Raw genomic sequence first — 13544 nt, 5'->3', positions numbered from 1 at the left:
GCTAAGAGAGTGTCCTGCAACTTTTATGTTCAAAGTTTTTTCATATTCGGAACAAAACAATACCAAACTTGATTGCCTAGTTGTATTTCCAGTTTGTTTGGTGATTTAATATAAATTCTGTTCTTTGGTTTTAAGGAAAAAAAAAAAAAAAAAAAACATAGCCAAAAATTAGACTCTGTTTAAATTTTCAAATATGGAATAATCAAATCATTCAAATGTGGCAGCTGTCCAAAGTCGGAGTTGGAGTAGGGAGGGCAGTATGATTGGTTGAAGCAAATCCTAAGGCTCATGTTCTCGACGGTCTAACACTTCTCCATATTCATTCATCTAATATTATATAACATCTATACAAAACTAATAAATAAATAAAATAAAGAAAAAAAAAACCCCAATGAAGAATCCAAAATTAAAAATTTTAATCTCCCAAAAAAGAAATTGTGAAAATACATTATTGTTTTTAATTGTGAGTTTAATGAAACTATCTACCACTAACTTGTTCAAAAACTCTCAAGTCAAAGTTGGACTTTGGACAGTAAACTTCTTTGATATACAAGAACATAATAGACGAGAGCAATTGCTAGCTCCTTCGATCCTCACCATCTTATTATTATTAGCTGAAAATGGTGGTGCACCACCCTATTCATCATGCCTTCTTCTTCTTCATGCTCCTTTTCTCCTTCCCAAATTATTCACAATCTTTAACCACTCATGGGGACGATGAAAGGGCTATTTTACTTATCCTAAAACAACACTGGGGTATCCATTTTCACTATTTGAGCAGTGGAACTCCATTTCCTCCCCATGTGACTGGCCTGGAATTTCATGCAACTTCAATGCAAGTGTCACACGGATATCTCTCTCTGGAATGAGCATCCCAGGATCATTCCCGGCCTCAACTATTATATGCCAGCTCAACAACCTTGTTTCAATCAATTTCAGTTCCAATAGTCTCTGGGGAACTATACCAGCTAACCTCTCCAGCTGCTCAAAGCTTGAAACCTTGGATCTATCCACAAATCATTTGGCAGGAAAAATAGCAGGTGAGTTGTTTTCCATGAAAACCCTGCGTAGTTTAAATCTTCAACACAACATGTTTTCCGGTGAGATATCAACACCCATGGTGGCTTATAGTTTGGAGTCTCTTGATCTTTCAAGTAACCATTTGAATGGATCAATACCAGATGATATAGGAAATTTTTACAACCTTAGCTACTTAAATTTGTCCATAATACTTTGAGTGGTCCAATACCTGCTACATTGTTGCGGTTGCATCAACTCTCTCATCTTTCACTTGCCTCAAAACAATTTGACTGGTGAAATTCCTGCTAGATTATTTGACTTGCTTAGTCTGAGTAGCCATAGATCTTTCTCATAATCATCTGAGTGGAAGTATTCCAAGAGGCTTTGGAGAACTACATCAATTGCAGAATATTGATGTATCATATAACAAATTTTCCGGAGACATATGTGAATCTGTTTAGCCATATGTGGGATGCGAGACTAACCCTTAGGATGTGCAAGAACCACTTTTCTGGGAGAATACCTTACGAGCTAGTAAAGCTAAAATTTGTGGACACATGCCTTGATCATGTGAATTTATGTTCAGAACAGCTGTTTTCTAGCTCTGAACAAATGGTTATGGAACTCCCAACATGCCCTTCCCAAAGCTTTTCGGGATTATACAATTCCACTGCACATAAACTGCAGAAGTTCCAATGAGCTAAGTAAATCAAACAAAACCCAACCTTCGAAACCAAATCATACGAGGATTGTAACTTGTGTCGTGATTGCAGCGGCAGTAGTACTCATCATTGGGATAGGAATTCTGATACTGGTGTTCAGACCTAGGGTGGGAAGGAGAAAACAAAGTGATGGAGAAGAATGGAGTATGATTTCATTTCAAAGGTTGGAATTCAATAAATGGGATATTTTGAGTGGTTTGATAGATGAAAATTTGATTGGAAATGGAGGGTCAGGAAAAGTATATAGAGTGATTACCAAGAAAGGCCAAAGAGTTGCTGTTAAAAGTATAAGGCATGAACAAAAGCAAGGGCATGGATTAATGGAGAAACAGTTCATAGCAGAGGTTAAGATCCTTGGGGGAATTTGGCACAACAACATAGTGAAATTGCTATGCTGCATCAGAGGAAAGACGACAAAGCTTCTTGTGTATGAATACATGGACAAACAATGCCTTCATAAATGGTTGCATGGAAAGAAGAAAGGCTTAACTACTCAAGTCTTGAACTGGGAGACAAGACTAAAAATTGCCATTGGAGCTGCACAAGGCCTCTGCTATATGCATCATGATTGCAGTCCACCCATTGTTCATCGAGATATCAAATCCAGTAACATACTCGTCGACTCTGACTTCAATGTCAAGATTGCAGACTTTGGACTGGCAAAGATGATGGCGAGTGAAGGAGATCCAGAAACAGCATCTGCTATTGTGGGAACCTTTGGTTACATTGCCCCGGGTACATTTTTTTTATATCTTCATCACTTCAATTCCCACTGCTTTTTATACCTGCAGAATCACATATATCATGGAATGCAGAATACAGCAGAACAAGAAAAGTGGACGCGAAAGAGCGACATCTACAGTTTTGGCGTAGTACTCTCGGAATTGACAACGGGAAGAGAAGCAGTGACAGGAAATGAGGATATGAACCTGGCACAATGGGCACACAAATACCAAAGAGAAGGGAACTCGGCTGCAGATGCCATAGATGAGGAGATCAAGGACCCATGTTATCTGGAGGCAATGATCGTTGTTTTCAAATTAGGCCTTGCATGCACTTTGAATTCCCCATCAAGCAGGCCGTCCATGAAGATATTTCACAGATTCTTCAAAGATACAGCGAAAACAATCATCTGTCTCTAGAGAGCCAATAGACAATATAATATTCCACTTTACTTTTGAATGGACTTGTCCCATTAGAAAACATTTTGCAATGGTTTGTTTAATTTAATTTGACTATTGCATTGACAGTGCAATTATGCAGGATCCATCATAATTCATATTTCATAATGCAACTCCACTTTGTTTCCTTGATTTTCTTAGATGTTAAAGTGATAAATAAACTTTCTGGAGCGCAATAGTAATTATATTGGAGTTCCAAAATGAATAATATTCACAGGAATTGAAACAGGCAACTTAACCATTGGAGGAATTAATGAAGCATGTTTACCTGTTCACAGGCCTCACATGCGTACGATCAATTATATACACACGATTGCATCAAGATATCAACTCTAGCAACATACTCTTAAAGTCCCAGAGTCTGAATTCAATCAGACTTTGGATTAACAAATATGTCAGCAATTGAAAACAATCCAAAAACATGCTAGTGTGGGAACCTTTTGTTACATTGTCCCAAGTATGTTTTTCATATCTTCAATTAACACTTAAATTTTTTTGATGTGTTCTACACCTAGTAGAATCACATAGCACTATACTGCAGAGTGTGGCAACACAAGAAAAGTGAATGTGAATATCAACATCTATAAGTCCTCCAATAATTATATAGAATTTCACCCAAATAATATTTCACCCAACAAACCCAAACAAATGTCACTCCGTGTAAGAAATCAAGCCAAACTCAAGTAAAGAAAAGAAAGAAAAAAAAAAAAAAAGTATTGATAGATCTATTCTCTAAATTAAAGAGCAAAAAATTGAGGAAGAAAAATGAATAAAAGAAATAGATAATTAACATAAACAAGGCGCACGTACTTAACTCATTTTTATCTATTTGAAAGTAGTATACATAAAATACATTATTTGAAAGTACATGATTTTTATATATTATCAAATAATGTACATTCAGTACATAAATAATGTACTTTTAGTATATTAAAAATGTATATTGCATTTCATGGTCCACACAATAATTTTCCAATTAATTTCTGGGTCACATTAAGCAATAGATTTGGTTTCAGTCCTTTTAGCTTAATTAATTGTTTGAAAATGCTGCAGCTGAGCCTCTTCATCATGCCTTGTATTCTTCTTCCTCCATTTCTCCTTGCCAAATTCACATTCTTCAACCACTGAAAGGCTATTTCACTTGGCCTAAAACTAGGACCATGAAAAGATTGAGAAACCCATATATAATATACTTGCAGAACCAAAGATGAGGCCTAATTACACTAGTTTTCCCTACAATGCTTTCTTTCTCTATTTACACCAGCACTCAATCTCCATCTTTCTTCTTCCACTTATGTTGCTCATATTCACCAACTGCTCTCAATGGGCTTTACAGGGACTCGCAGTTGCTATTATCCTTCAAAGCTAGCATTTTTAACCAAAGCCCACTTCAAACTGGGTATCCTCTAAAAATCCCTGTAGCTTCACTGGTATTACATGCAAGGGCTTCAAAGGGTCTCTTCTATACATCTCACAGACACTATGCTCAGCGTAGATTTTGGCTTGGTTCCTACTTACTTGCTTAGTCTTGAAAACTTGCAGAACCTTGTGTTGAAGAACACCAATCTCAGCGGCTCTCTCACTTCTGCCTTAAAATCCCAATGCTCTGCTTCTCTTAGCTACATAGATCTAGCTGAAAACTTCATCTCAGGGCCTGTTTCTGATATCTATAGCCTTGGTCGTCGGTGCAATAATCTCAAGTCCCTCAACCTTTCCAGCAACTCCATGGACCCTCCTGGGAGGGAGGTTGCTGCAGGTGGAGCAACCATTAGACTTCAAAAGTCTTGATCTTTCTTACAACAAAATTTAAGGGCAGAACATATTTGTTATGCTGTCCCCCAGTGATTTTTCCCGATCTTGACTTGTTGTCTCTGAAGGGTAATAAATTATCAGGAAAAATTCCGGAATTGAGTTTTAGGAATTTGTCATATTTGGACCTTTCTGCCAATAATTTCTCTGAAAATTTTCCTCCATTTCAAGACTGCTCTAGTTTACAACATCTTGATTTATCATCCAGCAAGTTCATTGGTAATATTGGTGCCTTCCTTTCTTCATGCTCCAACCTCAGTTTCCTCAATCTCTCCAACAATATGTTCTGGGGTAGTGTTGCTAAGCTGCCTAGTGGGAGTTTGCAGTATTTGTACCTATGGGGAAATGATTTTCAGGGGGAGCTTCCAGGGCATATTGGATATTTATGTACAACTCTTGTGGAATTGGACTTGTCTTCCAACAACTTTTCAGGTATGGACGTATGGTCCCTGAGACACTTGTTGATTGCTCAGCCTTGGAACTTCTAGATCTTTCCAACATTAATTTCTCTGGTGAGTTGCCTGTAGAAACCCTACTAAATTTGACTAGCTTGAAGACATTGGTTTCCTCGGGTGGGGTGGCAGTCATATGGGCATCTTTGTCAATACTAGCAGATATATTTTAATGGTTCATTTCCCAATCCAAATGATTTGAGCCATTTAATTTGTGTTCTGTGATTCTTGCATTAACTGGAAGAATATCGGACACAACTATAGACTTAGGCTCAGACATTAGGCTATCCAACAAGAAGATATCTCAAATCAGACAACCAAACTTCCAGAATCAGACCTCTAAGCCACAACAAACACACAAACAGCCACACAACTTCACTGTCTAGCAAAGCAAAAAATAAGAGGGATATTACCGGGACCTCCAATGCCAAAACCGAGCCTAGAGCAGCGACGTAGAAGACCGGGGCGACCTCGGGAAAGTAGACCGGAGTGGATTCCGGCGCCGGAGTGACGCACACGCGCCGGCGCGTGGACAGCCGGCAAGGGACGAAGGTGGCGCGTGAGGGCCACTCGCCGGGCGAAATCACGTCGAATTCAGCAGTCCGGCCTATCGGCGACCGGCGACTCTGCTCCTGATGGTGGTGACGACAAACGGCCGGCGACAATTCCGACCCAAACCTCCACCGTGCGCAGAAGCAGAAAGAGGAAAAAAAAAAAAAATTCTGTGTTTTTTTTCTTTATGTGGCTCTTGATACCATGTTCTAATCTCTGTATTCCATACAATTGAGTCAAGAGGATACACATATTTATACTAGGCTATGCACACTAACTATGGTAAGGATCAATAATATCCCTAAGATATTATACACACTATCCTAAGATATTATACTGAGATCATATCAAATATTCTTCTACCATATAATGTCTAACAGTTTTATCATTCAATAATTTTGTTGGTGGCTTATCTCACTCATTTTCTAGCTTGGTAAACTTAGAGACCTTAGATTTGAGTTCTAATAATGACTCTGGTTTGATACCCTCTGGGATTTGTAAAGACCCTAAGAATAGGTTGAAAGTGCTGTACCTTCAGAACAACATGTTCACTGGTCCAATACCTGAGAGTCTAAGTACCTGTTCTTAATTGGAATCTCTTGATCTTAGCTCTAATTACCTTTGGACGGCCACCTCATTTGAATATACAAGAACATAATAAGAAAAAAGTCGGAGTTTCAGGTATGTTTAATTAAACTCAGTTTGAATTGTTCCAGGCCGGTCTAAATATTTGACACCTAAAATTAAAAGTATCCAAAGTGAATTTTGGTGTAGATATGGACTGGGCAGATGGAGTTGCTAAATATTATTATATTTAGGATAATCCAAAATTTAGTTCAGATATGATTAACTCCAAGTCCAAGTCCAAGTCAACAACAATAGACCAAGTCAGACTCTTTCAGTAGTAAAGGAAGTGAGTGATGAGCAGCAAGCAAATAGAATAGAATAGGAAGACCAATTCAGCTAAGCTAAGGGTCCTAATTCTCATCACCATTATATTACATTAAGAGCTTAGAAGCACACCTGGTCTTATTAATTAGCTTATAATTGTTTGAAAATGCTGCATCCTCATCATCATGCCTTGATGTTCTTCATCATCATCCTCCTTTTCTCCTCCTTAAATTATTCACAATCTTTAACCACTCATGGTGATGATGAAAAGGGTATTTTACTTAGCCTAAAACAACAATACTGGGGAAATCCATCTTCACTTGAGCAGTGGAACTCCACTTCCTCCCCATGTGACTGGCCTGGAATTTCATGCAACTTCAATGGAAGTGTCACACGGATATCTCTCACTGGAATGAACATCCGAGGATCATTCCCGACCTCAACTATTATATGCCAGCTCAACAAACTTATTTCAATCAATTTCAGTAACAATAGTCTCTTTGGAACTATACCAGCTAACCTCTCCAGCTGCTCAAAGCTTGAAGAGTTGGATCTATCTGCAAATTATTTGTCAGGAAATATACCAGGAGATTTATGTACAACTCTTGTGGAATTGGACTTGTCTTCCAACGGATTAGTAGGTGTGGTTCCTGAGACCCTTGGTGATTGCTCAACCTTGGAACTTCTAGATCTATCCAAAAATAGATTCTCTGGTAAGTTGCCTGTTGAAACCCTACTAAATTTGACTAGCTTGAAGATACTGGTTTTATCATTCAATAATTTCGTTGGAGGCTTGTCTGAGTCATTGTCTAGCATGGTAAACTTAGAGACCTTAGATTTGAGTTCTAATAACATCTCTGGTTTGATACCCTCTGGGATTTGTAAAGACCCTAAGAATAGCTTGAAAGTGTTGTACCTTCAAATAACCTGTTTACTGGTCCAATACCTGAGAGTCTAAGTAACTGTTCCCAATTGGAATCTCTTGATCTTAGCGTTAATTACGTTAAAGGGAATTTACCATCTAGCCTCGGGTCCTTGTTGAAGCTCAAGGATTTGTTGATTTGGTTGAATGAGCTTGAGGGGGAAATCCCATTGGAGTTGAGGTACTTGCAGTCTTTGGAAAGACTGCTTCTTGCTTTCAATGGCTTGTCAGGGTCAATCCTGAAAGTCTCAGCAACTGTACTAATTTGAAATTCATTTCTTTGTTGGATAATTTGTTGAGTGGTGCTATACCAGCTTCATTAGGGCTCTTGTCTAATCTAAGTATTCTGGAGCTGGCAAAAAACTCCCTCTCTGGGAGCATTCCTGTTGAGTTGGGGAATTGCAGAAGCTTATTTGGTTGGATATGAACACCAATTTCTTGAATGGGTCTATTCCCCCTGCTCTGTTCAAACAATCTGGCAATATTGCAATATTACCTGTGAAGCAATTTAGGTTTATTTGGTATGATGGAAGTGAATATTGTCAAAGTACAGTTTTTTTCGAATTTGATGGGATTACAGAGGATCGCCTGGACAGGATTTTAACCAGGAACCCCTGCAACAGTACTAAACATTACAAGTACAGTTTTTCAATACCAATATTTCACCACAATGGATCCATGATTTTCCTTGACCTTTCATACAATAAGTTGGAAGGCAGTATTCCAAAGGAATTAGGTTCCATGCAGTATCTCAATATTCTGAATTTAGGGCATAATGATCTCTCTGGTCCAATACCTCAAGAACTTGGAGGCTTGGAGTATGTTGAAAGCCTTTATCTATCATACAACCGACTCAATGGCTCAATTCCACAAACTTTGACCAATCTCATATTTCTTACAGGTATTGATCTGTCTAATAACCAACTTTCTGGAGCGATACCTTGTGCAGCTCAATTTTTATTAATTCCTGAAAAATCATTTGCCAATAATTCTGGCCTTATGATTGCCATCATCCTCATTATGGCCAAGAATCAAGTCCAAGTTCAATTTCAAAGTCTAGTAGATCCAAAGAAAAAGCATTACATCATTATAGGTTGTGGTGTAATTGGAGGGGTACTCATTTGGTTAGTAACTCAGTTACTCGTGATCAGACTTGCAGGGAAAGGGAGAATGGAAAATGATGGAGAAGAATGGAGTATGGTTTCATTTCAAAGATTGGGATTCAATAAATGGGATATTTTGGGTGGTTTGACGGATCAAAATTTGGTTGGAAATGGAGGGTCAGGAAATGTATATAGAGTGATCACAAAGAAAGGCAAAAAGTTGCTGTTAAAAGTATAAGGCATGAAAGAAACGAAGGCCACATTTTGGAGAAGCAGTTTATAGCAGAGGTTAAGATCCTTGGGGGAATTTGGCACAACAACATAGTGAAATTGTTATGCTGCATCAGAGGAAAGACTACAAAGCTTCTTGTGTATGAATACATGGACAAACAATGTGTTCACAAATGGTTGCATGGAAAGAAAAGAGGCTTAACTACTCAAGTCTTGCAGTGGGAGAGGAGGCTAAAAATTGCCATTGGAGCTTCACAAGGGCTTTGCTATATGCATCACAGTTGCAATCCACCCATTATTCATAGAGATATCAAGTCCAGTAACATACTCGTCGATTCTGACTTCAATGCCAAGATTGCAGACTTTGGACTGGCAAAGTTGATGGCAAGCGAAGGAGATCCAGAAACAGCATCTGCTATTGTGGGAACCTTTGGTTACATTGCCCCGGGTACATTTTTTTTTTTATATCTTCATCACTTCAATTCCCACTTATTTTTATACTTGCATAGTCACATATATCATGAGAATGCAGAATATGGCAGTACAAGAAAAGTGGATGCGAAGAGCGACATCTACAGCTTTGGCGTAGTTCTCTGGAATTGACAACTGGAAGAGAAGCCGTGCTTGCAAATGAGGATATGAACCTGGCACAATGGGCACACAAACACCAAAGAGAAGGGAACTCAGCTGCAGATGCCCTAGATGAGGAGATCAAGGACCCGCGTTATCTGGAGGCAATGATCGCTGTTTTCAAATTAGGCCTTGCATGCACTTTGAATTCCCCATCAAGCAGGCCGTCCATGAAAGATATTTCACAGATTCTTCAAAGATACAGCGAGAACACTCATCTGTCTTTAGAGAGCCAATAGACAATATAATATTTCCATTTTACTTTTGAATGCAAAATATTTTGCAATGGTTTGTTTAGTTTAATTTGACTATTGCACTCACATTGCAATTATGCTGGATCCTTCATAATTCATAATGCAACTCCACATTGTTTCCTTGATTTTCTTAGATGTTAAAGTGACAAATAAACTTTCTGGAGCGGCAATTAGTAACTGCATTGGAGTTCCAAAATTAATAATATTCACAGGAATTGAAACAGGGAAATTAACCATTGGAGGAATTAATGAAGCATGTTTACCTGTTCACATGCCTCGCTTGTGTCTTCAAAGCTCGTACGATCAATTATATACACCATGATTGCATCAAGATATCAACTCTAGCAACATAGTCTTAAAGTCCCAGAGTCTGAATTCAATACTAAGATTGCAGGCTTTACAAAGTGGACACAGTTTTAAAACTGTTTATAATTATGAATATAAGTTCAAAAATTATGAACATAGAATTGTGAACATAATTATGAACACATAGTTTTGCAATTATGACTATAAAAGATTCAATAATTGTGAATATGAAGTTAAAAAATTATGAATATATAACTTTATAATTAATGAACATATAGTTCAGTAATTGTGAACATAGAGTTGAATAATTATGAATATGAAATTCAAAATTCAAAAATATGAATATATAGCTTTATAATTATAAACATATAATTTAGTAATTATGAACATAGAACAGTGGTCTACCTTAGCTTGCGTACCACAACATAACGATTAGTAATTTAGTAATTTGGCACAACAACATAGTGAAATTGTTATGCTGCATCAGAGGAAAGACTACAAAGCTTCTGTGTATGAATACATGGACAAACAATGTGTTCACAAATGGTTGCATGGAAAGAAAAGAGGCTTAACTACTCAAGTCTTGCTGTGGGAGAGGAGGCTAAAAATTGCCATTGGAGCTTCACAAGGGCTTTGCTATATGCACCACAGTTGCAATCCACCCATTGTTCATAGAGATATCAAGTCCAGTAACATACTTGTCGACTCTGACTTCAATGCCAAGATCGCAGACTTTGGACTGGCAAAGATGATGGTGAGGGAAGGAGATCCAGAAAACAGCATCTGCTATTGTGGGAACCTTTGGTTACATTGCCCCGGGTACATTTTCATTTATATCTTCATCATTTCAATTCCCACTATTTTTAAAACTTCCAGAATCACATATTTATCATGGGAATGCAGAATACAGCAGTACAAGAAAAGTGGATGCGAAGAGCGACATTTACAGCTTTGGCGTAGTTCTCTTGGAATTGACAACGGGAAGAGAAGCAGTGACTGGAAATGAGGATATGAACCTGGCACAATGGGCACACAAACACCAAAGAGAAGGAAAACCAGCTGCAGATGTCCTAGATGAGGAGATCAAGGACCTAAGTTATATGGAGGCAATGATCACTGTTTTCAAATTAGGCCTTGCGTGCACTTTGAGTTCCCCATCAAGCAGGCCATCCATGAAAGATATTTCACAGATTCTTCAAAGATGCAGCGACAACAATCATATGTCCTCAGAGTGCCAATAGACATTATAATATTTCCACTTTACTTTTGAATGGACTTGTCCCATTACAAATTCTTAGCAATGGTTTGTTTAAAGTGACTATTGTACTCACAGTGCAATTATGCAGGATCCATCATAAATTCATAATTCATAATGCAACTCCACTTGGTTTCCTTGATTTTCTTAGATGTTAAGAGAAAAATTAAACTCTCTGGTGCGCATTAGTAATTATATTGGAGTTCCAAATTAATGATATTCACAGGAACCAGGAAACTTAAGCAGGCAGGAATTAATGAAGTATGTTTACCTTTTCACAGGCCTCGCTTGCGTCTTCAAGCTCGTACGATCATGTCCTCATCTCGAACCTCTTCTATACGTCGCTGCTGTGACAACTCCGGGAGTAGGTGGTGGTCATGTTCCACCTCCGGCACCGATTCCGGCGACTGTACCACCTCCTCCGTCACCACCAATTTTAGTAACTCAGAGCCACCAGCTGCTAATTCGCCAGACAGAAATCCTTGAAAAGTGTATTGGATGCGATTGTCCTGAATTGGTATTACTCCAATTTGTATTAGTGGGGAGGGGGAGTAGTACAAGCAATGATTTGGGCATCCTGGAAAAATGACGGGTTATCCAGGTGATAACGCTATTGGACTTAAGTGCTCCAATTGACTGTTTAATTGAATTTTTAAGTTTAAGGGTATAATTATATGTTTTTATAAAGTTTAGGGGTTTGACTTTTTTTTTTTCTCCTGTAATTTAAGACAAATTAAGATGAATGATTTAATTATTTAAAGGAGCAGCGAGACCAACCATTTGTCCAAAGTCGGACTTAAATTGCTAAACATAAATGCTTTGTTTGATATAGTTTGTCTTAGAGTTTATATGAGCTATAAATAAACTATAAGTTCGATATTTATTTAAAAAGAATGATAAATTTCTTTTGAAATTTGAGTAAATACTTAAAATGGTCCTTCGACTATAGCTAAATTCACAAATTGATCCTCAACTTTCAATTTCAACCAATTAAGTCCTTTAACTTTGTAATTTTGACACAATTTGATCCTCCATCTATTTGACCGTTTGTTGACTGTGATCGATAATCTCCAGAAAAACCTTCAGTTCTCGTTGGAGCACGTGGTGGCCTCCCGGATGACGTTGCACTAGTTCGGAAACACGTCGTCTTCTTCGCTCTGGTACAAACTCAACTACATTGAATCCTAAGGGAGGATGAAGAAAGGCGACCGAATTTGGTAGATTGCTTTCGGCAGTGGATTCAAATGTAATAGTGCGGTCTGGAAATACAACCAGAACCTTAAAAAATCGACGATGGACCATGAAATTACATATATATCCTCAAAAATCACAGTCAACAAACGGTCAAATAGACAGAGGACCAAATTGTGTTAAAATTACAAAGTTAAGGACTTTTTTTTTTTTTTGAATGCACAAAGTTAAGGACTTAATTGTTGAAATTGAAAGTTAAGGACCAATTTGTGAATCTATAGTCGAGAGACCATTTTGAGTATTTACTCTTGAAATTTTGATAAACTCATATTGTGATTCTAGTCCACATTTTATATTGTCTATAATTGACTTATTCAATCGAAAATACTAATAAATAATTTTGAAGTTGAATTTGAAAACTTAAGACTAATAAGTAAATTGCGGACCAACATCTTCTGAAATCTTGTATTATGGCGAAGTTGAACTCCTACTCCCAATTTTTATTCTATCTCACAAAATTTTGATGTTAACATTTTTATTGGGACCCATAAAATGAAGATAAATAACCATCAATTCTTACCTCAAGAATAAAAATCAGAAAGTGAAAATAAATAATACATGTAATAGAACTCAAAAAAAAATGAATCTTCGGCCGTTTTTTTTTTTTTTTTAATTAATTATATTATTTAAAGTTTTATTTAAAAATTATTTTTAAAATCATTTTTTTTTTGGTGAGGATTTTTAAAAGCATTAACCGTCATTTTAAGTAAACATGTCTTTTTGAACATAATTACATAATTTTGTATTATTTAAGGATCTAATTGCATTTTTTTGAATTCAATAACTTAATTAAATTTTATTGTGGAAATGGATGGCATATTTAACACTTATATTCCCAAAAAAAATATAATACTGAGTACAATGGACTATACTCCACTATTCCTCCACCTATTTAAAAAAATTACTAGTCAAAGTGTGTGGTGTGTGCAGTCTTGGCATTTGACTTGTAATTAAAAATTGCTCAA

General features: G+C 37.2%; 2 protein-coding genes across 2 annotated transcripts; both read left to right on the top strand.

Annotated features, from left to right (window-relative positions):
• The first annotated feature begins 1483 nt into the window (after nt 1–1483).
• Nucleotides 1484–11465, top strand: LOC109186051 (leucine-rich repeat receptor-like serine/threonine-protein kinase BAM1). The gene is made up of 2 exons (XM_019335962.1): nt 1484–2477; nt 10977–11465. The coding sequence occupies exons 1-2, from the start codon at nt 1889–1891 to the stop codon at nt 11312–11314; spliced, it is 927 nt and encodes a 308-aa protein (XP_019191507.1). The 5' UTR covers nt 1484–1888; the 3' UTR covers nt 11315–11465.
• Nucleotides 8616–9592, top strand: LOC109186052 (proline-rich receptor-like protein kinase PERK1). Its single transcript, XM_019335964.1, has 2 exons — nt 8616–9331; nt 9416–9592. Exons 1-2 carry the CDS (start codon nt 9034–9036, stop codon nt 9484–9486), a joined length of 369 nt encoding a protein of 122 aa, XP_019191509.1. The 5' UTR covers nt 8616–9033; the 3' UTR covers nt 9487–9592.
• Nucleotides 11466–13544: the final 2079 nt, after the last annotated feature.

This window comes from Ipomoea nil, unplaced genomic scaffold (genome assembly GCF_001879475.1).
Source record: "Ipomoea nil cultivar Tokyo-kokei standard unplaced genomic scaffold, Asagao_1.1 scaffold1395, whole genome shotgun sequence".
Lineage (NCBI taxonomy): Eukaryota > Viridiplantae > Streptophyta > Magnoliopsida > Solanales > Convolvulaceae > Ipomoea > Ipomoea nil.
Note: the sequence above shows the minus strand (reverse complement) of the source record. Positions and strands in the feature narration are given on the sequence as shown.

Coding starts and splice junctions, on each gene's coding strand:
- LOC109186051 (XM_019335962.1), top strand. CDS start 1,889: ATGATTTCATTTCAAAGGTTGGAATTCAATAAATGGGATATTTTGAGT. Junction 2,478..10,976: donor CTTTGGTTACATTGCCCCGG/GTACATTTTTTT, acceptor ATGGGAATGCAG/AATACAGCAGTACAAGAAAA.
- LOC109186052 (XM_019335964.1), top strand. CDS start 9,034: ATGGACAAACAATGTGTTCACAAATGGTTGCATGGAAAGAAAAGAGGC. Junction 9,332..9,415: donor CTTTGGTTACATTGCCCCGG/GTACATTTTTTT, acceptor ATGAGAATGCAG/AATATGGCAGTACAAGAAAA.